This window comes from Trichomycterus rosablanca, chromosome 2 (genome assembly GCF_030014385.1).
Source record: "Trichomycterus rosablanca isolate fTriRos1 chromosome 2, fTriRos1.hap1, whole genome shotgun sequence".
NCBI lineage: Eukaryota > Metazoa > Chordata > Actinopteri > Siluriformes > Trichomycteridae > Trichomycterus > Trichomycterus rosablanca.
Window position 1 is genome coordinate 28,282,168 of NC_085989.1, and position 24,357 is coordinate 28,306,524.

Genomic DNA, 24,357 nt, shown 5'->3' on the forward strand with positions numbered 1-24,357 from the left:
TTTACACTGCAATGATTTTTGCAGCACATTGGCCAAAGAGCTGTTCATTTATCACCTGTGGGAATTTTTTAGCTAAAACATAGCCTAGCCTAATTAAAACGGCACAACAGTGGTTTGTCCAGAATGAAACTTAGTGGCAAAGTTAACACTGGGTTAGGTGTTAACTGACCTGGCAATCTTTAGATACCAAATTTATTAGATAAGATAAGATAAGATAAGATAAGATAAGATAAGATAAGATAAGATAAGATAAGATAAGATAAGATAAGAAAGATAAGATAAGATAAGATAAGATGCTTAGACTCCTCCCAACACTCACAAACATGCAGTGATGTGTATTTACACAAGCCTCATTTAAAATAAATGTGTTTTAAAATCTATATAGGTATACGTTTGTCAGCTTTTTATTACATATCAAATATGAACCTTTTAATGAGAATTATCTGTGTAATTATTACCTGCTCTTTGGGGTAGATTTATTTTTAAGCAGTTTAAGCTTAGTGGCAAGAGGACTGACCATACATTAATTAATTAATTAATTCATTCATTCATTTTCCCACAGATGATACAACCAATAAATAAGACTTGTTTTTATTTTGGTGGAACCTATCCAGGGATGCCTTTGTGCTTGTAGCACTGCAGACTATAAATAAACACTTTATATATCTTAGAACAGGACTAAGGCCGGGCACAGTTTTTGGATAGACCTGCCTTTTAAACTATCTGTTTGTTGATTGATCTGTTTGCATGGTGGCACAGTGGGTAGCGATGTCATCTCACAGCAAGAAGGAGATTTACTTCTCGGCCAGACAGCCAGGGTTGTTTCTGTGTGGAGTCTCTCCAGTGTGCTCTGATGTCCTCTCACAAATCTAAAGACATGCAGCCAGGCTAACCTGAGCTACTAGAAATCACCTAGTATCAGTGTGTGTGTGTGTCTGCACTTTGATGGTCTGGCAACCTGTTTGCGGAGTTTCCTACCTTTTGCCCAATAAATCAGACCTGACCAGGATAAACAGACAATGAATGAATGTATGAATGATCACTCATGGCAATTAATATGTGTACATATTTTAAAATACAGCTATTTATCATAAGTCAAGTATGTGTACAGTAAGTACATAACCATCAAAGAGAAACAGGATATAGTTTTAGAATGATGCACCATTATGTAAGATCTAATATGTAACTGGGGCCAAACAGTGCAAATAAGTACTAGACACAGCTTCTATTTCATAGGTGTGTATTTAGAAAAGCAACATTTATTGCATTAAGATTGGTTGACAACACATAATGTATCTGATCCTCCACACATCAGAGTGCCACTGAAAGCAGTAGAAAAGCAACTGATTTTAGTGTTGGATGTCTAAACTTGCATGGAAAGCTTTGATTATCATCCAGCAGGAATCATTCATTGAGGCTTAGATGGGTGTGACGGGACTGAAAGATCATAATCTTTCCACTTGAGGATTAAACCCACACAGCCTCTATTTAAATCATGCTTACACGAGAGCTAGATGAAAATGCTTCAGAAAATGTAAACAGATTCTTTAGGATTGTAATGAGGTGATGATTGTATGGTGGTGCGAAAGAATTTACCTGACAAAACTAGATTCTGATTCATCAGATCCTGATTCTCTTACAAGGTACAATAACAATTAAACAATGTTCAAGTACAATAACAATTGATCCTAGGTGTGAGTAAATGAGCGAATAGACTGGTGGCCTGTCCAGGGAGTTTTCTCACCCTAAACCTGGAGGTTAGAGCTTCGGACCCACCCTAATTAGAATACTTCTGAAGATAAATGAAATAATTTCTTAACATTATTATTTCTTAAAAATACTGAGCCATGTTAAAGATCAGTATGGCAAGGAGACCATTCTATATTCGCTTTTTGTGTAGCCAGGGAAAGAGAAAAGTGCCAGTTGCAGCCAGTTGTGGCCAGTGATAGCTCAGTGGTTAAGGTACTGGACTAGTGAACAGAAGGTTCCTGGTTCAAGCCCCGCTACCACCAAGTTGCCACTGTTGGGTCCCTGAGCAAGGCCCTTAACCCTCAATTGCTCATCGTGTAAGTCGCTTTGGATAAAAGCGTCTGCTAAATGCTGAAAATGTAAATGCTTACTTGTATGAAATGGATGGGTAGCATTAAAAGTGACCAGTTTAAGTGAATTCGATTTAAGTATTAATTCAATTGGAATTGTTAACACAATAACATTTGTTAATAATTGTTAACTTACTAACTCTAAAAAAAATTTTTTATTTCCAAATATCCTTCCTGCTGCTCTGGCTATCCCTACTTTTTTTTTTTTTTTTTTACATTACTCTAGCAGTGAGGACATGCTCTGGGAGTAAAGACACAAGGTCATGTATAAAGCAGTCTCAGAAGACCCCATCTTTAGAATTCTCAGGATGAGTGTACTAATAATGGATCTTAATTTATAAATACCAAAGGACCATCTAGCAAGATCACAGCCGTCAAGCGCATGCTAGGGGCCCCACAACAGGTCCTGAGGGGACAACAGGAATGTGCACTGTTCCAAACGTTCCAACCAATATGGTAAATTCTACATAATAAAAAAATATTTTCAGATCGAAAAGTTAGATCATTTTTTATAAAATTCACAAGCTTAATTTTTTGTTACTTTTCCAGTTACTTTTTAGTTAGGCAAACCTTCTGAAAATGTAAACATATCTGCTGAAAGTAAATAGTAAATTAAAAAAGTAAATTTTGTAAAATGCAATAAAAAGAATTTGTAATTTGATAATTCTCTTGAACATTTTTTTAACAGACAGAAGTAGAAATAAAATGTTTCCAGTATGGTACTTACTAACTTAATTGTATTTTGTGAATCTAAACAAATGTAGAATTTGATGCCTGCAACACACTCAAAAACTGGGACAGAGACGTGTTTACCACTGTGTTACACCATGTTTCCAAATAATTCCACTTTCTAATGGTTTGCAAGACTAATTGTTGCAATTTTGCAAGTGGAAACTTTGGCCCATTTTTGCTTGATACAATACCAGCTGCTTAACAGTCTGTGGGTGCCACTGAATATGTTTACATGCAAAGATTGCATGTAATTTAATTAAATTAAATTCATTCTGATTATAGATTAGATTACAGAGGTGTTTATATGTACACTCCACTTAACAGTCTAATGAAAATCTCTGTTCACTTTCGTGGTAAAAGTAATCCGATTTAAAACAACGTAAATGTATAGAGTACCACTTAGTTTACATGTTACTACGTATAACAACGAGCATCCTGTGAGTCCAGTCAGAGTAAGAGGAGCCACAGGTTACCTGAGTTCAAATTTTTTTATCAAATTCAAATTTTTTTATTTGATTTTAATTGCTTTAACATTATGGAGGACTTAAAAAACTTAAAACTTAAAAAAAAATAAAGAAGCTTGTTTTAGCTTGTTTAAAGGAACTTGTTTTAATTCTGGGGTTCATCTAACTACTCTTAAATACTTTAAACATCAATTATGGGGGCTTAACCATCCTGGAATCATCATTAAGTGTGTTTGCACCATATGATATGCCCTGTAAAGTATTGGTATTTCATCCTTGTGTGTTGTTGTCCATGCATCTCTGGATCTACCTGACCCTGACCAGGATAAATAAGTTAGTGAGAAGGACCTCTGTATCTTTTGTTGTTTTCCAGAAGCACCCATGAGCTAAAAGAGCATTCATTAGGTATTTACTGGTATTATACTGAGTATGGGTAACCGGCTAGATGATGGCCTAAAACATAAATTGGAATCTGTGAATTATGGTTCTGGATCAGCAGATAATCATAGCTTTAATATTGCATACTAGAATTTTTATATTTTTGATATAGTTTTCTTCTTTACCAGCAGAAGAACCATTCTGTCTAATTTTCTATGTAGGCAAAGGTTTGATCCATGTGTATTTCCTGTTAATAGAATAGTTAAATTTTTATTTTCTTTCAAAAACATGCAGGTAGGTGAACTTGCTGCTGTACATCGTCTCTTGGTGTAGGTAAGCATTATGCCCAGGGTACATTTCCACCCAGCTTTCAGTATTCCTCTTATAAAGAGATTTTTTTTAGATATGTTTTATATATTGTAATAATGGCGGAGGGGGTACAGTGGTGTAGTGGGTAGTTCTGTCATCTCACAGCAAGAAGGGACTGACCGGCCAGGGTCCTTTCTGTGTGAAATGTGCATGTTCTCTCTGTGTGAGAGTAGGTTCCTTTGGGTGCACAGGTTTCCTTCCACAAGTCCAAAGACATGCAGTCAGACCAATAGGAGCTCCTTAAAATTGCCCTTTGTGTGTTTGTGTTAATGTGAGTGTTTGAATGTCTGCCCTATGTTGGACAGGCAATCCATCTGAGGAGTTTCCTGCCTTTCGTCCAGTGTATGGACCCACTCGGACCCTGACCAGGATAAAGCGATTGTAAAACAGACAATGAATGAATGAGGCAATAGTATGAACATTTCTCATACACATGCTTAACATGGGTATGAACCAAAATAAAGTTTACCATAACAGGCAGCTGTGAGCAGTGTCACAGGCCTCAACATGAATGAAAATTATCTTAGTGAACTCATTTCCTTTTAGAGCTATATTGGGAAGTGGTGGGAACCAAAGGCTTGTCAGGTGGATGAATTCGAACCCTGATATTTGGGTTCTCCTACACTTTTTCTAAATTCACAATAAACTTAGAGAATAATACTATCATAATATGGAATCAGTTAAACAAGTTACTCTCAAAATACAGCCCAATCATGTCAACCACATAGCTAATGTTGCAATACTATAATATCTTGCTGAACCCAAATATCTTAAACAAAATACATATCTGGAGATCTTCTGTACGGATGTTTGTTGTGAAATGTGACAAAATCAAGCCCACCATATGCCCACAGCCTTTCCCTAGAAAACTTGTCAGCTGTTTATTGTAATGCATGCATGTTTAATATCTTAAAGAAAAGAATTCCTAACACAAGCATAACAACTACGTATGTTTGATACACAAACTGGGTGGTAATCATTTACTTTAGTCCAAAGATTTATTTTAATGCTACAGTTCAGTCCAATGTTACACATCACTTGAAACATGTCATGTGTTTTTTGTATACTTGACATAGCTTTATGCTTACTTGGTATCTTTCATATTAACAACAGGCTTTGTTTTCAGTCATACAATATCAGCAGTTCCCTATTTAGCTGGCTTACAATACACACAATATGTACTGAAAAGCATGTAAATGTACTAAATAGTATGTAACAATGCCATTGGTTATTTATATATACTGTATATATATATATATATATATACAGTATATATACACAATATTTATTATAGCTCAGTGGTTAAGGTACTGGACTAGTAAACAGAAGGTTGCCGGTTCAAGCCCCGCTACCACCAAGTTGCCACTGTTGGGTCCCTGAGCAAGGCCCTTAACCCTCAATTGCTCATTGTGTAAGTCGCTTTGGATAAAAGCGTCTGCTAAATTCTGAAAATGTAAATGTAAATGTACTATAGGTGTGGGACACAGCTTTACTTTCTCTGTTGTTCATTGGACCTCTGCTTTCCTGAAGCATTGGATTGGATCCCAACAATTCAACAAGACTATTAGCTAACAAATTAACTTTTACATTACAGTTTTGTAAACTTAATAGGGGATGATTATCTACTGTCTACAATAGGAATAGGAAAAAATAGGAAAAAGTTTACGTGCACCAGGTGTGCTTGAGATAACACACATCAAATACCTGGACTGGTTAGGGGTTTGTTAACTGATGTTTGTTTGCATGGTAGAAATATGGGTAAGGAAAAAGAGCTGTCCAAAAAATAAAAAAAAAGAGAGAATTGCCTTGTTTAAACAAGGAAAGGATGCAAAATATAACAAAGGCACTGAATGTTCCTAGAGATACAGCTGGAAGCATAGTTTGCAAGTTCAAAGTTAAACGAACGTTGGCAACACAAACTGGCTTGGTTTGAAGTCGTCCTGGAAAATTCTGGATTCTTTGGTGGGATTTGAAGAAATTGCAGCACACAAACCCAATAATATTAGCCCATGAACAATGGGCTAAGATTCCTCAAAAACACTGCCAGTTGCCAGCTGGTGTCTGGCTTTGCATCACGTTTGCAGCCGGTCATAACAACATTTACATTTACATTTTCAGCATTTAGCAGACGCTTTTATCCAAAGCGACTTACACAATGAGCTGAACACGATGAGCAATTGAGGGTTAAGGGCCTTGCTCAGGGACCCAACAGTGGCAACTTGGTGGTGGTAAGGCTTGAACCGGCAACCTTCTGTTTACTAGTCCAGTACCTTAACCACTGAGCTATCACTGGCCACAGAACAGACAACAGAACAGACAACAGAACTAAGTATTAAAGACACTTGTCATGAAGTAATTAAATAATTCTGAGATTTTAGTCATTAAAATTGGCATTTTCTGTAGAATTTAAAGAAACCACTTGTTAATAATTTGTGTTGAGCTATAAAAATTGTTCTGATTTGATTGGTGTATTGCAAACAGCCGATAGTTTGTTACTTTTTTAATAAATCTAATTTGCAATGGTAGTTAAATAGTTTAGAATTTTGATGCAACTGTATATGATTGGCTGAGTAGAATGTGGAATAATATGTAAAATCCTCCACAGACTCTATCCTTACAGTGTTTCATTACTCAGAGATTTCCTGGCAGTGGGTTTAGTATTTCCCAGCTGTGCCAATTAAATCTGTGCTGTTTTGTGGTTGCCTTTGCCACTAAACTGTTATTTTAGGTTAATAATATTATCACTTGCGAAAATATGTGTGTGTGTGTGTGTGTAGCATTATATTCCCACTTGAAGGATTGACTGTATATGCTTTATTTGTAGCATTATATGAGTATGTACACATATAGCATTAAATGCATAATAATAATAATAATACTGTTATTATGTTCAGGTTCATTGTCCCTTCCCTCTTGGGTACCCCAACAGCCTTATGGGAACTTCAGGGCTCATCCTGTCCCCTTTCCCACATCCGCGTGTGCAACTATATTATATAAGGCTTGAGTTGGAGCTTTGCTCACATCCTACGTAAATGCAACTCTAAAGAGAATGGCTTATTCTCTACGCACACTGGAAGCTGTTCCAACATGCTGTGGGATTCCTATTGTCCCTACTTCCTTTTTGCAGATCTTAAAACCTTAAATGTATAGGCATGTGCTGTGAAAAAGCAAATGCCAAAAGATCAAAGGACAAATTAGTTTTTGCCAAAAAAGTATGCACTGGACACATTATTGCTTCATTTATGCAACTGACAAACACCCTTATGATTTGCCCCTGCATCAATAAACTCCTTTTCAGTTTGTACTAGCACTGACATGCGGGTTATACGGTTAAATGGCAGATTTATGAAATACAGGAAATAGTGAGCCCTCATGGTAGCATTAACATACTAGATCAGTGTAAGATACCATAATATCACACCACACAACCACCACTCAACCTGTGTTGTCAGGGGCTTTTGGTACATAAACATATTTAGAAAATCATAATTTGTGTCATTGTTCTGTGATTACATTAACATTTTAATTAAAGTAAATTTGCTCTAAGTCACTCTGTTTATTGCTCACAACTAGTAAATGGTAACGTGTATTTCTTGTATTTCTCTATTGTATTTGTGTCTAAGAAAACAATTTTAAATCACTGGAATAAGCCACATGATCCATAAACTTTGGTTTTTTTACTTTACAAATGTGTTACCACAACCATAGCCTATTCTTAATTATTAAATACAAATAACTACTAACCTCAATGTCTATGGATAATGGGAGTGATAACATTAGGAGTTCCTATGCGCAACAAGCCTCTTTCCTACATGTTCACAATTTGCAAATCAAGAATAGGTTCATGTGTGTATGACTGTATATGATCTGGGACCCACCTAATTGTCTCTCAGTTCAACTGTCAAAATGCAGTCTCTGAACTACGTCTATCAGCCTCAGACTGTTTGGCACATTCACATGTGGTTTCTGCAGACAAGCAGAAATTGCAATTTTTGTTGCATTCATGTTGGTTAGGGGAATTCTAAGTCTCTCATATTACACATTTGAAAAGAGGAAAACAGAGCTGGTCACCTAGCTTGGACTATGAAGCCCAATAGCTCCACCAAGGACTGGACTTACAATATGTTGACCTAAAATGGTATTAGCAAGGACGGATTAAGGATAGTCTGGGCCCCTGGGCAAAGAGTTGCCCAGGGAACCCACCCCCACCCCCACCTCGCGCCCACCCCCCTTCCAAAAACATAAATAAATTAATACATTAAACAACCTGTCAATAACTAACCCTAACACAAGAATCTATTTTATATAAGTTTCTTTCTACTCTTCTTTCTTGCAAAGTCATCCACTAATTCATCAAAATTAAGCTGTCTGACCAAATCTGATTCAATGGCCAGAAGTGACAGTGAGTTCAGGCGGTTTTGGCGCATCCTAATCCTGAGTTCATTTTTAATACGAGCCAGTTTGGAGAATGAACGCTCCCCTTCACAATTTGTGATAGGCACAGTCAAAAAAAGTCTAAGTGCTATGTAGACATTTGGAAAGGTTGACTGTAAATTCAAATTTATCATGGTTTTGAGCATTTTACTAGGACATTTTTCTTTTTCTGTTATGAATGATTTGTATTGTATCAATTCATCTGCCAGGCTCATGTTCAGATCTGAAGGATATGCTGCAGCGAGTGAGTTAGCCTTTAAAGTGAGCTCACTGTTGGACATATTGTCAGGCATGAAAAGAACATCAAATAGCTCAGTTAAGTGTGTGTATGCATTCAAACTGCTTGAAATTGCTTGTCTTAAATTTAAATAATTGCAAAATTGCTAAATTAATTTGTGTCTCTGCGCTTAAGAGAAATTGAACATAATAATTTTGAAACAATACAAATTCAGAAACATTAAGTAAGGGCCTGAATCGCATATTTGCAACAAAATGTCTGTTATGAAATATGGTAGCTTGCCTGGCAATCTGTAGGTCCCTAGAAAGTCAAGGAGCCATGGTAAATGACTTCTATGGAAGTCAAGGGCCCCATAGCAGGGGCCCTCGTGATCAAGGGCCTTCTAATGGTATGCCCTGCTCTTCACTAGGGCCCCCTGGTAGGGGCTCTCATAACCAGGGCCCTCTAAAAATATGCCCCCCTCTTTCCTAGGACCCCTAATAGCCAGAAGTCGAAGTCAGAGCAGTGCCACAACGCCTCATCCATTTTCATAAGGGGCCCAAAAGCATGGCTAGGGCCCAAAAGCATGGCTAGGGCCCCCAAAAGCATGGCTAGGGCCCAAAAGCATGGCTAGGGGCCCCAAAAGCATGGCTAGGGCCCCCAAGAGGCCCTGGGGTCAAAGTCCCTAATAGTCAGAGGATCCTTAAAATGGAGGGCCCTCGAAAATAAAAATATATTGTATCATAAATGTTGATAGGCATCGCAAAATGTTTTGGGCCAGGGGCCCCCTGACCTCAAGGGCCCCTGGGCGCTGGCCCCATTGGCCCGGTCAGTAATCCAGCCATGGGTATTAGCTGTCCAAAAACCCACATTCCTTTAAGCATACTTTAAAGCATAATTAGACAGGAGCCCCTGCTAATAAAACATAAACACAATTCTAAAAAGTCTAATAGTTTAATAAATGTATCTTTTTGGTATAATGTTGGTATAATGTTGCAGAGTTGACTTCATTTTAAATGTGTCGAATTGGCTGTGATGCAGAAAAGCTACATTTACAATGTTTTTCTGCACATAAAGTTTAAAAGAAATGTGGAAAAAGAAAGGAGGAAAAGATTATTAGGTCTGTTAAGATAAATGCAGGTTAAGAAAGGACTAGTTAAGCATGGCAAATTATGTCTTTCCACCTCCTGCTTTAGCAGAGGCTCTGTCCTAAATAGGTACCTTCTGTTCACTTATCAAATTAGCAGGCAGGTGGGTGACAGACCTGCAATTTCAGTTTAGTTTTTAAGTCAGCCAGGGATGGCAGTGCTGGAACTAAAAGCCATATAAAACACACTAAAAGTTAAATGCAAAATAGTGACTTACATTTGCCATAAACGTATTCCCAGTATTACAGTATAATCCAATAAGACTCTAAACACAATGAGTAATGAGCACACATTTACTGTTCCCAGACAGTTGGTTGGGCAGTGAATGTATGTTTTTATTTGGTGGATTATTCTGTCTTATACAGAGCTTGAATATCGACTCTAAGATACCTTAACATATAAAACCTCATGCTTTTTTTATGAATTCAGCCAAGTTTTACCCTCTTTCAAGACAAATCCACAGTCACATCTAATCCCTGAGGCTAAGGTGTATTCTGCTAACAGACAATACAGACTCAGAGGAAGGCAAGTGCGGATTATGATTAATGATGACATTAGAGCATTTCATGTAGCTCCAAACTTCTCAATGTGTCTCAGTTTACTGAACTAGATGAATTATATACTTTGTGTATTTATTTGTGTTGGCAGTGCTACTGCGGACACTGTTGACATGCCTACTTTCCTCTCACTGACCCTTGTGGGCTGCAGTGATGGTTTGTTGCTTTTTTAAAGTTTTAAGTACTGACTGATTTGGGAAAGCATTTCTAATTTCAATGTGAGTCAAGGGAGTAGTAAGGAACTATCAGTAGTAGGTCAAGAGACACAGTTCTACAAGGCACATGCTCATAAGTGTGCACTATCTTTGTCAGTCACCCACACACTCCCACAGTTCAGTTCACACAGCTGGGGGCTATGGAGGAGGGGAACTCAGCAAAGCCCCACTGACTCAGAGCAGGGAGCAGGAAATAAGCCAGGTCACTGCTGCAGAATTGCTGAAAAAGGCTAAGCCAAGGGGGGAGGAATATTCATTTATTTTATTCATTTCCCTTCTCTCACACCCACAGTTTGCTGTTGTGTCCTGCTGTTGAAATACATCTTAATGCCTTTAACTTCTCCTGTAGCCCCATGTGGAGTAGAAAGGATGGGAAGTGCAAAGCACCCACCTCTCCCTTCCAGAACCAAAAACATCTGGTACTTGGTCAGTAAGTCTTTTGGACTTTGTGGGAACATGAGAATGTAAAAAAAATACTGGTTTTGTGGTTTAACGCTTTTTGAGTAAAGCTAAAACAATTATGAAGACTCCAAAACATGGTTTTGTCACAATGTTTTAAATAACACTATCTGACAGCACTATCAGATTAAAGCCAAAAATATGAAATAAGAGCCACACTGTAGCATAGCCTTGTATTAAGAAGGTAAAACACATTTGGCTATTTTTAATAACAGAACATCTGTTTAATTTTAAAGCTTTTAAATATGTTTTAGCTCCAATATGTTATGCATCACAAAAAAGTTCTAAATGTTCTGTCATGAATTACATGCAGTAACCTATGTCTACCAAATTCCCAATTTTACTGTATGTGCTGCAGCTTTAATGTGCATATGTTTCTCCTTAAGTGTTTACTTAACTTTTCTCCAGCTCTAACCTTTAAAGCTAGGAGGTATTATACTTCACATGTTGTGTTTCTCCAAGTTCAACTGCAATGCCCATTATTTCTTATCATCTACCCAGTTATAAACAGTGCTATTTATGAGTCGTATTATTACTTACATATATGCACATGTGCACACATGCAAACAACACCTACCATAACTCTGGCAGGCTAGGTAACGTTTTACAAACCCCATTACCAGAAAAGTTAGGACACTTTCCAAAGATGCAATAAAAACTAAAACTAAAATTTGTTAAAAGCTTAGTCTTTGCAAGCAAGGATGGTTCATGGCTTATCACTCTGTGGCAAACTTTGTGAGAGAATTGTCAATCAGTTCAAAGACAATGTTTCTTGGTGGAAGAGTGCAAATCATGTAGGGTTTTCACCATTTACAATTCATAATATAATGAAAAGATTTTCCTATTGAAAATGTATGGAGCATCATGAAGAGAATCAGACAATGGCGACCACGAACTGTTGAGCTGCTCAAGTCTTGTATACAGCAAGAATAAATTCCACTTCGAAAACTGCAACAGTTAGTGTATTTAATTCCCAAATGATTTAAAAGTATAATTAAAAAAAGGTGATGTGACCCAGTGGTAAACATGCCAGCATTGCATCAATTTCTAAGTTTGTTTATATTTAACAAATATAATTAAGTTAATCATTTAAAAACGCTGAAAATGTGTGTCCTTTTGTCTGTGAAATAAAGGTTCAAGTGAATCAAAAAATTACTCAGATAGATTTCAGTTTTTATTGCATTTTTGGAAAGTGTCCCAACTTCTCTGGAAATTGGGTTTGTAGTATGCAGACAAAAGAAATGTCTTCTGCAACAATGCTATCCGCAAATTTTTCAAGAGTTTGCTTTCTGGATCATTGCCATTTTCTGGCAGTTAGTTTCATCCAGGCTAGCTTGAAGAGTTCCCTCCCTCCTGATCTTACACCCACCCCCTTCTGTTGGTGGTTTTCTCTCCACTTACTATCACAGAACTATGTATCACTACTATCACAGAGAGCCAGAGGCACAGTGTGGAGTCTGCACACATATAGACACACACTCTCCAGGAGGAGCAACATGTCCAGGTTATCTCATCACTGCTTTGTAGCTGTGTGTCTGACAGGATCTCTACTACTTATGCCACTCTGCTGTGGTAAGTGCCAAGAAAACATGATTCTAACTATATATTTTTGTAGAACATAAATAAGAAAGCAAAAGAATGTACATAATTGTAAAACATGTAGGTGCAAGTGGTATAAAAGACTTGCCATGGTAATCACATATGCATACAGTAGGTACTTGTGGGTGCACATTTGAGGGCAAATTTGGAATTGGGCAATGTATGGGCTTAACAGTAAGTGCCAAGTGTTTGCACATGTTTCGTTTAAGAATAGAGCTGTTAGGCAGGTGGAAATAATTAGCGAGATACTGCATTTATAAACGGAGACACACATGCCCAGTGTTCAAGGTGAGAACATTTAGTATTTGAGCTCTATTAAGACAGCTATTTTAGCAAGACTATGGACATTTGTCTTGGCATACGTTTAAAAAAATGCACAATGGAAAGAGCTAAGGACAGACAGCTTTTTAAACTTTTAATTATTTTAAGCTGGTTGTTGCTTTAGGGCAAATTGTGGAGAAAAATTTCTAAAAGCAGCCGTATAAAGGAGTTTACTGTTAAAGAAAGACAAAAATGTACTTTTCTGCTCATGCTTGTGACCTCTCTTGCTTGTTTTGACATGTGTAGAAGACTGCGAGAGAATTACAGGGGCTGTGGAGTCCACGATTTAGATTCACCTCCACAGAAATATTTGAATTACTTTTTTCATCAGGGACATTACAGACTTTACTTTCAACATCCTTTTATACACCTTGAAACATTTAAATGTAGCACGAGTGCAACAACATACTAACATTTAACTGAAACACTTGTTTAAAAAAAAAAAAATTGGATGCCGATAATAATGATTGCTGAAAATTTGTTTGGAACAAGAAATCTGGCAACACCTTTAGTAGCAATGTGGCTTTCCTATGTCATATGATACTTTTTGAACTTTTAAACCATAGTGTAAATGATTTCCACATTGTAAAGTTTTGGGTTTAAGATGAAGATGATGAGTAATTGTTTCCTATTATTTGGGCCATACAAATCACTTTGAATGGTCTTTAGTTGTGGAAATATCCTGGGAAATGACACAAACCCCAACATCCTGACAGAAACTGAAACTTAGTGTGTTGTCTGTCTGTGCAATGCGGTTTCTCGGGCATGAAAGTTGGCCCCCAGGGTCTAAACAATCACCGACACTACATAATCCCATTCCACAGCTGTTTTTTGTAGAATGTCTGTTGTGTGTAGTTCTAGTAGGTCTTTTTATTCTCATTCAGGTTCATGTGCCCTCTGCTCTACTGTCAGCATGTAGGGTGTCATGAGAAAAGGTTTTAGGTGGCCTACCAATAGATGAAAACTAATTCAGATTGGGTTGAAGACCCAGCCTTATTTTTTTAGTTGTAAGGTTGATTTATGCTTCACGTTATTGGGTTTTATGTAAAGTCTAATGTATCTTCAAGCCTTAAGACTAATCCATCACTAAGTTTAAACAGTTATTTTAGTCAGCAGACTGGACATGTTTTCAGCTGCATCATTGTCAGATTGTGATTGTGCCATAATGTGGATGATTTGATTCATTGAGTACCAAAAATTAGTATCAGCAAGTTTAATGAAGAAATGCTATAAACATTTTCATTTAATTTCCACTTTTACAGAACATTTTCTGGACATAATATGGAATTAGCATTACCATATACTTTGGTTTATATAATTAATTTTGTAGACAATGGGTGTGGTCATCAGGTCAAACAACTAAACTGAATTAATTAATGTCCACACACTTTTGGCTATTTGGTGTACCTCCCAAGGTTCTCATAGTGATAAAGACCAATTCCTGCCAAAAAATCTTGTTATCTTATGACATCTATCATAATGCTTATAACCCATTTTTCTTGATTTGACATGTTGAGTAGATAGCTGAGTGAAACCTGATCAGAGATTGTAGATTACATGAGCTGAGTAGTTGGCCTTGGTCCAGGGTCAGGCAGTTATGAATTACATATTTATAATATAAAAATCTAATATTTGTTTTTAATCCAAAATACATTAAAGGCAATATTCAGATTATGGTTATTTAACATATGTTAATGCAATTACCTAATTTTACATAAACTTTCAAAAAGAATTGTAATTAAGGTGTTTACAAAGGTTTGGACACTCTACTCTAGTCAGTACACTACTCAGTAAAACCCTTATTTCAGCCAGCTAGATAACATTTTATTTTAGTTGTAACAATTTACCCTCTATACCACTTGCAGAACACTTCTAGATCTTGGATATTTAATGTTTGGGATTTTAATTAATATTAATTAATTCATTTATTAATTATGCATTTCAACAGAATTTGTCTCTTAATACCCTTAAAGGAGTGCATTCAGTATTCTGCCATTAATATTTCTAATTGTTTCTGCCCAGCCCAGCAGGTCTTCTGTGGCAAAAACATCTAAAGCCTTAGGAAAAGTGTTAAAGAGATAAACATCATTTCCTTTGAGCTTATACGTGTTTCCTGGGTTTTCTTTTTCTTTTTAGATTTCACCATGCTTTAGTTCTTTTTTGAGTGACCGTGAATGTCTTTTGTCTGATTTATTTACCCTGCATGAGGTCCAACATTCAAAAGCAAAACAATCTGTGAAACATGTAGGCTTTGGAATTTTCTCTCATTATCTCGGCACTAATGATGCACAAAAAATGAGGAAAATAAATGAATGCCGTAAAAATAGATTCACATGGGTACGAGTATTGTCATTATAACCTATGCAAGGATTGAACATTGTTGTGACTGAAGCACGGGGCAGAGCTCAGCCTCAGGACCTCCTTGGTGGTACAGATCAATCCATTAATTCAGCAGAGACAAAAATGTGTTATTGCTTTCTCACACCCTTACCTTGAATGGGTATAATGAAGTTAGCAATTACATTGGTTGGATCTGGACAACTGTGTAGAATTACTGAATTGGTTGACAGAGAAAGCATGTGGCCTGATTCCCAGTGTTGTCTCGTACATGTGAAACAGAAATTAATAACAGGTGGCTGTCTTACCCCTGTAGCTGGTAGTCTAAAATAAACAGCACATACTTAAAGACACTCAGCTCACACAGCTTATAGCATTCAGGTCCTACTATTTATGGTCCTACTTGTTTATTGGTGTTGATCCAGATAATAGCTCTCAGCCCTCTCACCCTTAGCTCTCATGCTAGGATAGAAGATGTTAGGTCATGCCATGGAGTTCCTCAGACAAACTACAATTGAAAGGGTGGTATCCAAGCCAAAGTTGAGTAGAAAAAAAAACATTACTCAAGTAAAAAATATGGTTACTTAAATGCACTCAAGTAAATAAAAAGTAGTGATCTGGAAAAGTTAGTTTTTTTTTATTTTAGCAACAATCAACCTCAGTTTTACCAAACTGATACCCAAACAGGATGAAATCTGATACTTTCTTAAGTAAAAATTAAATAAATAAATAAGGTAAAATGACTAAATGAAAATAGGTTGTCACATTTACTCATGCACCATAAGCTGTTAGCTTTGACACATCTGTCCCTTGAACTGTCTTACAGGCTCAAATCACTACATATGCTAGTGCATTAGAAGGTCAATATAAGGCCAAATTAATTTACATTCATGACATTTAGTTTGAGGGCCTTGCTCAACGGTGCCCAACATTGGCAACTTGGCAGTGGTGGGCTTGAACCAACAACCCTCATATTACTAGTCCAGTACCTTATTCGCTGAGCTACCAATGAATTTAAGCTACAGTACTACATTAAGGACACGGCTCACAGTAATAGAGTGAAAGTACAAAAAGATACAGTGAGTCAGATTTTTTAAAAATGAAACCACAATTTAAACTGACCTTAGAATTGATTTAGGTTACATGAATAAAATGTAAAAGACGTGTCGATTACTACCACTCATCTTAGCTTTTAATGTCTTGTCTCACATCAAATCTTTTTGCTTTACTAAACCCCCTAGCCTTCATCACACAGCTAAAATACCTTAACACAAGCAATGAGGTCATTCAGAGCCTCCCATTCATCCCATGTTCTGTTGGTTTTTTCTTTTTAATGAGACAGCTAGTTCAGGCTGAGAAGAAGCTTCTGGCATCCTGCCATCAAACAAAATGTATAGGCTATATCTTAACTTCAACAGGACAGAACAAAGTCCTGGGAATTGAATGTAAAGTCCATCTGTTGTAAGACTAAATCTGGTAAAACATGCATACCACAGTCTTTACTGCAGGCCACTCATCTAAAGCTGGATATATGGCATGTCTTCAGTGTTTAGGCACTAGTGCTTTACTGTGTTACAGCAAATTCCAGCCAGAACCCCAATTACTTTTAGGTGTCAGTGGATGATAAAAGCAGAAATAGCAGGCTATGCATTTGAGAGAACTGATAAGAGAGAAGCCTTTATTAATGTAATGTAAATACTTTTACCACTACTAAACAACAGTTACAGAACAGTTACTCAGAAGAGTTACAGAACAACGAATACATTAACAAAGCTTAGAAACACTAAGAGGCCCTTAAAAGAGGGCTACACATTTATGGAACACATATGGAACATATCCACAACATATACAGTATATATACTGTATATACTGTATATTATAGAAGTAAGGATTGAGAAAAGGTCCTTGAGTGGTCCTTATAATATATAGTCAGGGAAACATCCAGAAAGGAGAGACACTCGATTGCATTTACTCACATAGTCACTCCTTTGTTCAATTAAGATATTTTGCTTACATTTTATTTTTTGCTTACATCTTACTTCTGCATATTTTTGGGAAGTGAGATAAAACCAGAATACACAAAAAATGCAGACATTTAAAACTCAAGACTGAAGCAAGAATCCAATCCAGTATGCCAAGAAACATTTTTCTTTGTTACCCACTCTACCACTGTGTCACCCTTCTGTGCCATAACAGTAATAAACAAATAAATTGTTAGATTTTGTCTTTAACTTGCTCCTCGTTTCCAAGTATAAGTTTAATTGTTGTACATTGATGGCACAGACAGTACTGAACTTGCAAATGCTCTGTGTTTGAATAATTAAGTAGATGACAATTTACTAAAAAATGAGGAAAACATGTTCTGTTAGTATTCACAGCTGTCTGTGGGTGTAATGCATTATATTGCCATGTTTGTGGTTACAGAAATTCATTTTTGTGATCTGTCTTGAACTTGTTTTTACAGTCATACCACAAAATGGGACAACAGATTACACCTGTCATTCCTAAGTTTAATTTTAATGTTAAATTACTTTCAGCTTTGGTATGCTGCTGTAAAATTAGGTTTTATGCATCTACTCTTATCACATGTTTTTCACATTTAAGCAGATACAAATCACATTGCATAATAATTATGGCAAGAATACCAAACTGACCGGATGTGTTGTTACAAAAGTTTGTCTACAATTTGCTGTAGAGCCTAAACACCCAGCTATATTGCTGCTATAACCTTGCATAAACATGTGTGTATAAACATATTAAGGAATTTTTTTGTTTTATGAGATATATTACATAGAAAAATTTTGGACACCGCTTCTAAATTTTGAATTCATGTGTTTCAGCCACAACAGGAAGGCCCTTTCTTTTCTGGCATTACTGTGGTCCTGTGTACAAAGCAATGTCTATAAAGACATGAAGAAAAGCTTGCATTAAAGAAACTCCAGTGGCCTGTACAGAGCCCTGACCTTAGTCCCACTGAACAGCTTTGGAATGAACTAGATCATCAATTGAAGTTTTCTTGACCAACATCAGTGCCCAGCCATACAAATGCTCTTTTGACTGAATGTGCACATTTTACATACATCATACAAAAAGACTTCAAAGTCTTGTAAAAAACCTTTTCAAAAGAGTAGTTTTACAGTTAAAATATCACATAGAGATCCCTCTATTTTAATAGCACTTGTTTTTGAAATGGGATGTCCAACAAGCTCATGGTCAGGTGTCGAAATATAGGGTATAAGAGTCTTTCTTATTGTAAGCTGCAAAAGAGACACCTTTACACTTAGTACTGTTGACTTCTCATTCTTTAGCATTGTTGCCCCTTTATTCTTTAACATAATGGTGTCAGGTAATTTCACACCAGCACATAGTACTTCAGTATATAGCTGTCTTACATAACTCACAAATGGTGGTAATATAAATACTCACAAAAATGTTTCAGATTATGCCCTTTTTCTTTACACCATTCTCCACTGTTGAATGTAATGTTACAAACCAAAAAAGTGAAGGAAGTAAAGTAGATGGTAAGATTATATTATTGGATAAAAATAGAAATATAATACTTTTTTATGATACTTTAAGATTTTTGGTATCATTGAAGTAGTAACATTGTATACATGGTATACATACAAATACAAAGTTGTATCTGACATGACATTTATGTACTTTTCAAATTAAAAGGTACATAAAAGTACAAAAGATGTATCCTTGATTCATTTTAATGCTTATTTGTGATGCACTGTTAAGGTGAGCCAAGCAACTGCACTTTGTTTGGACACTTAAGTCTTCCAAAATGTCCAAACACTTTGTCCAAAAAAATTTACATTTCTAAAATAATTTGTATTTTAATGCATTTAAACCATATTCAAATAAAGAAGGAATTGTATGAAAGTTATATGTCATGCATTTAGTATAAAAGAAAAATGTTATTTATAAATTAATATTAATACATTTTGATTAAAACAATTTCTGATTCATGCTTTTTTTTTCATCTTCCAGATGTTATTGAAGTTGTTTCTGAATATGACTCTTACTACGATTCTACTGCAGCACCAGATTATGACTACAATTCCACATTTCTTTACAGTTTCTTCAGTATGTATTGTTTGGTAACAGTGCAATACTGTATAATTTCACATTAACCATGTTTGCTAATGACATGTATTTTAAAAGTTTAAATGTGTGTGCTATTCGATGCAATGCACAGCATGACTAAATAAAATGTGTGTTACCAGGCAATGGCAGCAGCGAAGACTGGGATATATTTATAAGGGAAAAGGAATCAGAAACTGAGACAGGAGAACTGGATATAGAACCTACTGTGTCCAACAATAATCAGGTAGAAAAGCGTTCCTCTGATTTACATTTGATTACTTTAATACTACATTTTATCACTTTGTGTAAGAAATACAATTTGCTGACTATGCTGTTTTCCTTCCTCATGAGATTGTGAAACCTATGTAAGAATAGTGAATATTATATCTCTGCCAGAACCTAACACAACCTTTTGTTCTCACAAACGGGATGTCAGAAGGAGTAGTTTTAGAATGTATGTGAGTGGAGTAAACTTTGCTAAAACTTTGCCAAAGCTATGCAGAAAACAGCCCATCTTGAACTTTTACATGCTGAGTTTAGCTTACAATGAGCAGAGTCATCTTAAACAAACACTTGGCTTGTTCCTATCAAAATAGTCCTGGCTTGGGAGAATGTTTATGTATAAACCACATAATAACAAATGTTGCAACGTTTTGGAATGTTTAAAATTCACAAAATAGCTGGGTAATCTCAAAGGTATACTCAACGCAGAGCAAAAACCTGTTTAATATAGTGATTGCACTTTCAGAACAACAGAAAAAGCACTGTGGATAGTATGCAAAATAGCCTTATAATAATGTGTTTTCATTTAAAAAATCTGTTTATTTCATATATTCATCATATGAACCCTATTATGTTTGAAGATAGCCAGACCATGTCCAAATGCACTGACAAATGACATTTTAAATAAAGGAAAAGTCAGAAATACACCCTGTACAGAGTACCAGTGTATAACAGGACTATTAAACTTATGTTGTTACTTGTGTGCATGTATAACACAGTAGCCAAGTCACACTTTACAAGTTTTGACAAGAAAACATACCAAAACTGTTTATAAACAGTGACTGGAGGCAAACCTTGTTCTGTACACCACCATGCTGCTTTAATCAGGATTGCTTTACTTTTATTTAGTCTCAGAAACTAAAATTATTTAAAAAAAAATTCTACACGGATACAAATTTGAATATTAAACTTAGTTACAAAAGTTATACAAATAAAAACAAAATTCTTTAAGATGATAATGAATGCGGCTAATGTAAATTAGCTTATTTTTACATTTTGACATAAAAGAATTGTTACTGGAGTAGACAGCCCTGCTGTCAATGTTTTAAACATTACTAAAAGTAACCTTAAAATAAACAAATCACATGCATAACTGCATGTCTTCAAGTCTATATCAATGCCCTATTTGTTTTATATCCCATGTTTATACTTGAAAGCTGAACTACTCCTCTAAAGTATGACAGGTTCCTGAAATAAGAAGCCTGGTAATCTATCAGATACCTTTGGATTAAAGTGGGAACAAAGGATCCCTGCAGGAAGATCCATGCTCACTTCTCGACAGGGTAAAGTTCCCAGCACAATGTAGACAAACTAAAGGTCACAAAAGAATTGTGTATGGATCATGTTCATAAAGTGTAATATGACAAAATCCAGTGCATTTTAACTCATTATAAGATCCCTGAATACAGCAGGAGTTAAAACAACAGTTTTGAGATCCATGCAGCAAGTACTTGGTTTTGTCTCTCATATCCTTCTGTCTGTATTTGACCCAGCATGCAGAGAAGTACATGAGTATAAACTGTAACAAAAAGGATCAGGTAATCTTTCTCTTTTCCCAAAGTAAACACCCCCTTAACAAAAGTCTACTGAACTTACAAAGAGGGAAAACCAGTACTCTGATTACTTTTTTTTGCAGAGCAAAAACTTATTTATAAGCATAAACGATGTTTTAAAAAAAGAAATTAATAGATGAAAAAATTTACATATGTGAAGGTTACATAAAATTGTGTGTGGGTATTATTGCTGCAAATAAAACATTAAAAATGTATTTGTACACTGCAGTTACCTTTATTTTTAGACTTGCCAAAAACTTTCACTGCTATTTAGTGAAATCAGTAATAATACATTTGGAAGTAAATAAAGTAAATAAAACAACAAAAACAATAATGGTTGAAAAGTTTCCCTAAATAGTCCCCTTTGTTTTTCAGTGTTGTGGTTATGGTTTAATTTTACCAACACTATGTTTCCAAACCCATGTCCTTAAGACTATTGGACTGTCTGGTACCCACACTACCTGCAACGCCACCATGTCTACCACCTCCTGTTGTAAAATTGGGTGTACATAACTACTGCTTATATATTAGGGGCATTAGAATTGTCCTGATATTTTCATCTTTATGGCATTCATGATTTCAGCAATGCTCTGAAATATGTAAAAAAAAATACACAATGATTTACACTAAAATAAATCTAAGTGAGTAAATGAGTGTGTGGGTGTGTGTCCCTGAAATTGACTGGTACCCTGTCTAGGTTATGCCTCAACTTTTGCCCAGATTTTAAAGGTATACATAAACTGAAAAATGAAAAAGAGAAGTCATTAGTTAAGTAAGAAAATGCATTATGAAGTCTATATTTATAGAGGAATCATCTGCAGTGCATGTCTCAAAAAAGAAACTGGGACATGCACAAAAAACATTTAATAATACTGTACACATGTATGTGTATATATGACAAACGCATTCTATTTGCTTTACATTATTATCCTTATGTCGTTTACTCATCTGCATGGCTGGATTACTGACCGGGCCAGTGGGGCCAGCGCCCAGGGGCCCTGGCCCAAAACATTTTGCGATGCCTATCAACATTTATGATACAATATATTTTTATTTCCGAGGGCCCTCCATTTTAAGAATCCTCTGACTATTAGGGACTTTGACCCCAGGGCCTCTTGGGGGCCCTAGCCATGCTTTTGGGGCCCCTAGCCATGCTTTTGGGCCCCTTATGAAAATGGATGAGGCATTGTGGCACTGCTCTGACTTCGACTTCTGGCTATTAGGGGTCCTAGGAAAGAGGGGGGCATATTTTTAGAGGGCCCTGGTTATGAGAGCCCCTACCAGGGGGCCCTAGAGAAGAGCAGGGCATACCATTAGAGGGCCCTTGATCACGAGGGCCCCTGCTATGGGGCCCTTGACTTCCATAGAAGTCGTTTACCATGGCTCCTTGACTTTCTAGGGACCTACAAATTGCCAGGCAAGCTACCATATTTCATAACAGACGTTTTTTTGTTGCAAATATGCGATTCAGGCCCTTACTTAATGTTTCTGAATTTGTATTGTTTCAAAATTATTATGTTCAATTTCTCTTAAGCGCAGAGACACAAATTAATTTAGCAATTTTGCAATTATTTAAATTTGAGACAAGCAATTTCAAGCAGTTTGAATGCATACACACACTTAACTGAGCTATTTGATGTTTTTTTCATGCCTGACAATATGTCCAACAGTGAGCTCACTTTAAACTCTTTGCCCAGGGGCCCAGACTATCCTTAATCCGTCCTTGCTCATCTGTATATGTGATGTTGACAGTAAGATATCTGTTGAATTTCTTTGATTATCACAGGCCGGGAAGACAACATATCCAAGTTTACTGCTCACTGTGGTACTGACTGTTCATCATCTGTTTAGAATACTATAGGACACAATGTTCATCAAACAGGTCACTATCACGCACGTACGCATGGTGAGTACAATGGGCACACAATTTTATCCATACAATTCTTCATGTTACCAAGAGAGGGCGATGAAGGCCTAGACATGTTATTTTACATAGCATTTTGAGTGTTGATTCTAAGGTTAATACAATGTTTGTGAACCCATTAAAAAAATAATTTCATATCACATAGCAATTTTATATGTCCATATTAACTCATGGAATCCAGGTAATTCCAAATGGTTCACAGATATATTTGTAACAGTATATTTGTTACATTCTAATACATTGAGTTGTTGTTTGACTGTTTGAATTTTCCCAGGAACCCAAAGAAGACAGACATGGGGGACAACAAGAGTCTTGGCAAACTGAGGCAAGAAACAAGAGGCAAACTGAGACAATATACTCATAAATACAAACATTCTACTACAAAGGAATTTATTATAATTCCTATTTTAATCTTCACTGCTGTAATTAAACACAGTTTTTTTCCACTATAAAGCCATAACGATGGACTAATTAAACAGCACAAGCAATGTAAAAAAAATGATATTTAAGCAAAAGATTTTTTTTATTTTATTGTTAAAAGAAAAGTGAGGAAAAACTGCCTCAATATCACAGACCCAGTACATAATGCCATCAGGGTTTTATAAATGTAAAAATTATAACATAGAATATTTTATATGAATCTATTGTGTGCTATTTTAATTGACTTGTTGTGGGATTTGTAATGATAATTCAAAAGTAATTTTATATACAGCATTGTTTGTCCACTGGCCTGCAACAATTCCCAGCAGAACATCATTCAGGCCCCACATAGTAATGAATGCTTTTTCATAAAAGGCCTAAAGTTAAACAGTGTGGACATATTTTCATGTGTTTACCACTGGTGTTTAACACAGATTGAGAACCACTGCTATACAGTATTACCTACTGTAATAAAATTAGCAAAATGCTGCAAAGAGTGAAAAGACCATCCAGGCTTTGCTGTATATCAATGCTGAACTGTGTCTGTGTGTGCACTTATTTACTCCAACTTTGTTTTTAACAGATCATCCTGTACACAGCAGCAAATCTTCTAAATCTGCTGTTTCACGTGGGTCACCTGATAATTAAACAATATTAACAGGTCACAGTTGATTTGTCTGATTTGTAACAATGACATTTCGTTACCACTTATTAATTAAAACTGTTTCACAAAAAGCTGCACGCAGATTCAGCAATA

The 24,357-nt window shown here is 36.1% G+C and overlaps 1 protein-coding gene across 2 annotated transcripts; it reads left to right on the top strand.

The window, feature by feature from the left end:
- Window positions 1–12,588: 12,588 nt before the first annotated feature.
- On the top strand, window positions 12,589–23,543 carry si:ch211-191i18.2 (uncharacterized protein LOC564095 homolog). 2 transcript variants are annotated; one of them, XM_062990627.1, is made up of 5 exons: window positions 12,589–12,644; window positions 19,326–19,421; window positions 19,562–19,665; window positions 23,043–23,162; window positions 23,455–23,543. In XM_062990627.1, the coding sequence occupies exons 1-4, from the start codon at window positions 12,629–12,631 to the stop codon at window positions 23,115–23,117; spliced, it is 291 nt and encodes a 96-aa protein (XP_062846697.1). In that variant the 5' UTR covers window positions 12,589–12,628; the 3' UTR covers window positions 23,118–23,162; window positions 23,455–23,543. The 2 variants fall into 2 exon arrangements, with proteins under 2 accessions (XP_062846697.1, XP_062846696.1); XM_062990626.1 differs by having other exon boundaries at window positions 23,108–23,162.
- The last annotated feature ends 814 nt before the right edge of the window (window positions 23,544–24,357 follow it).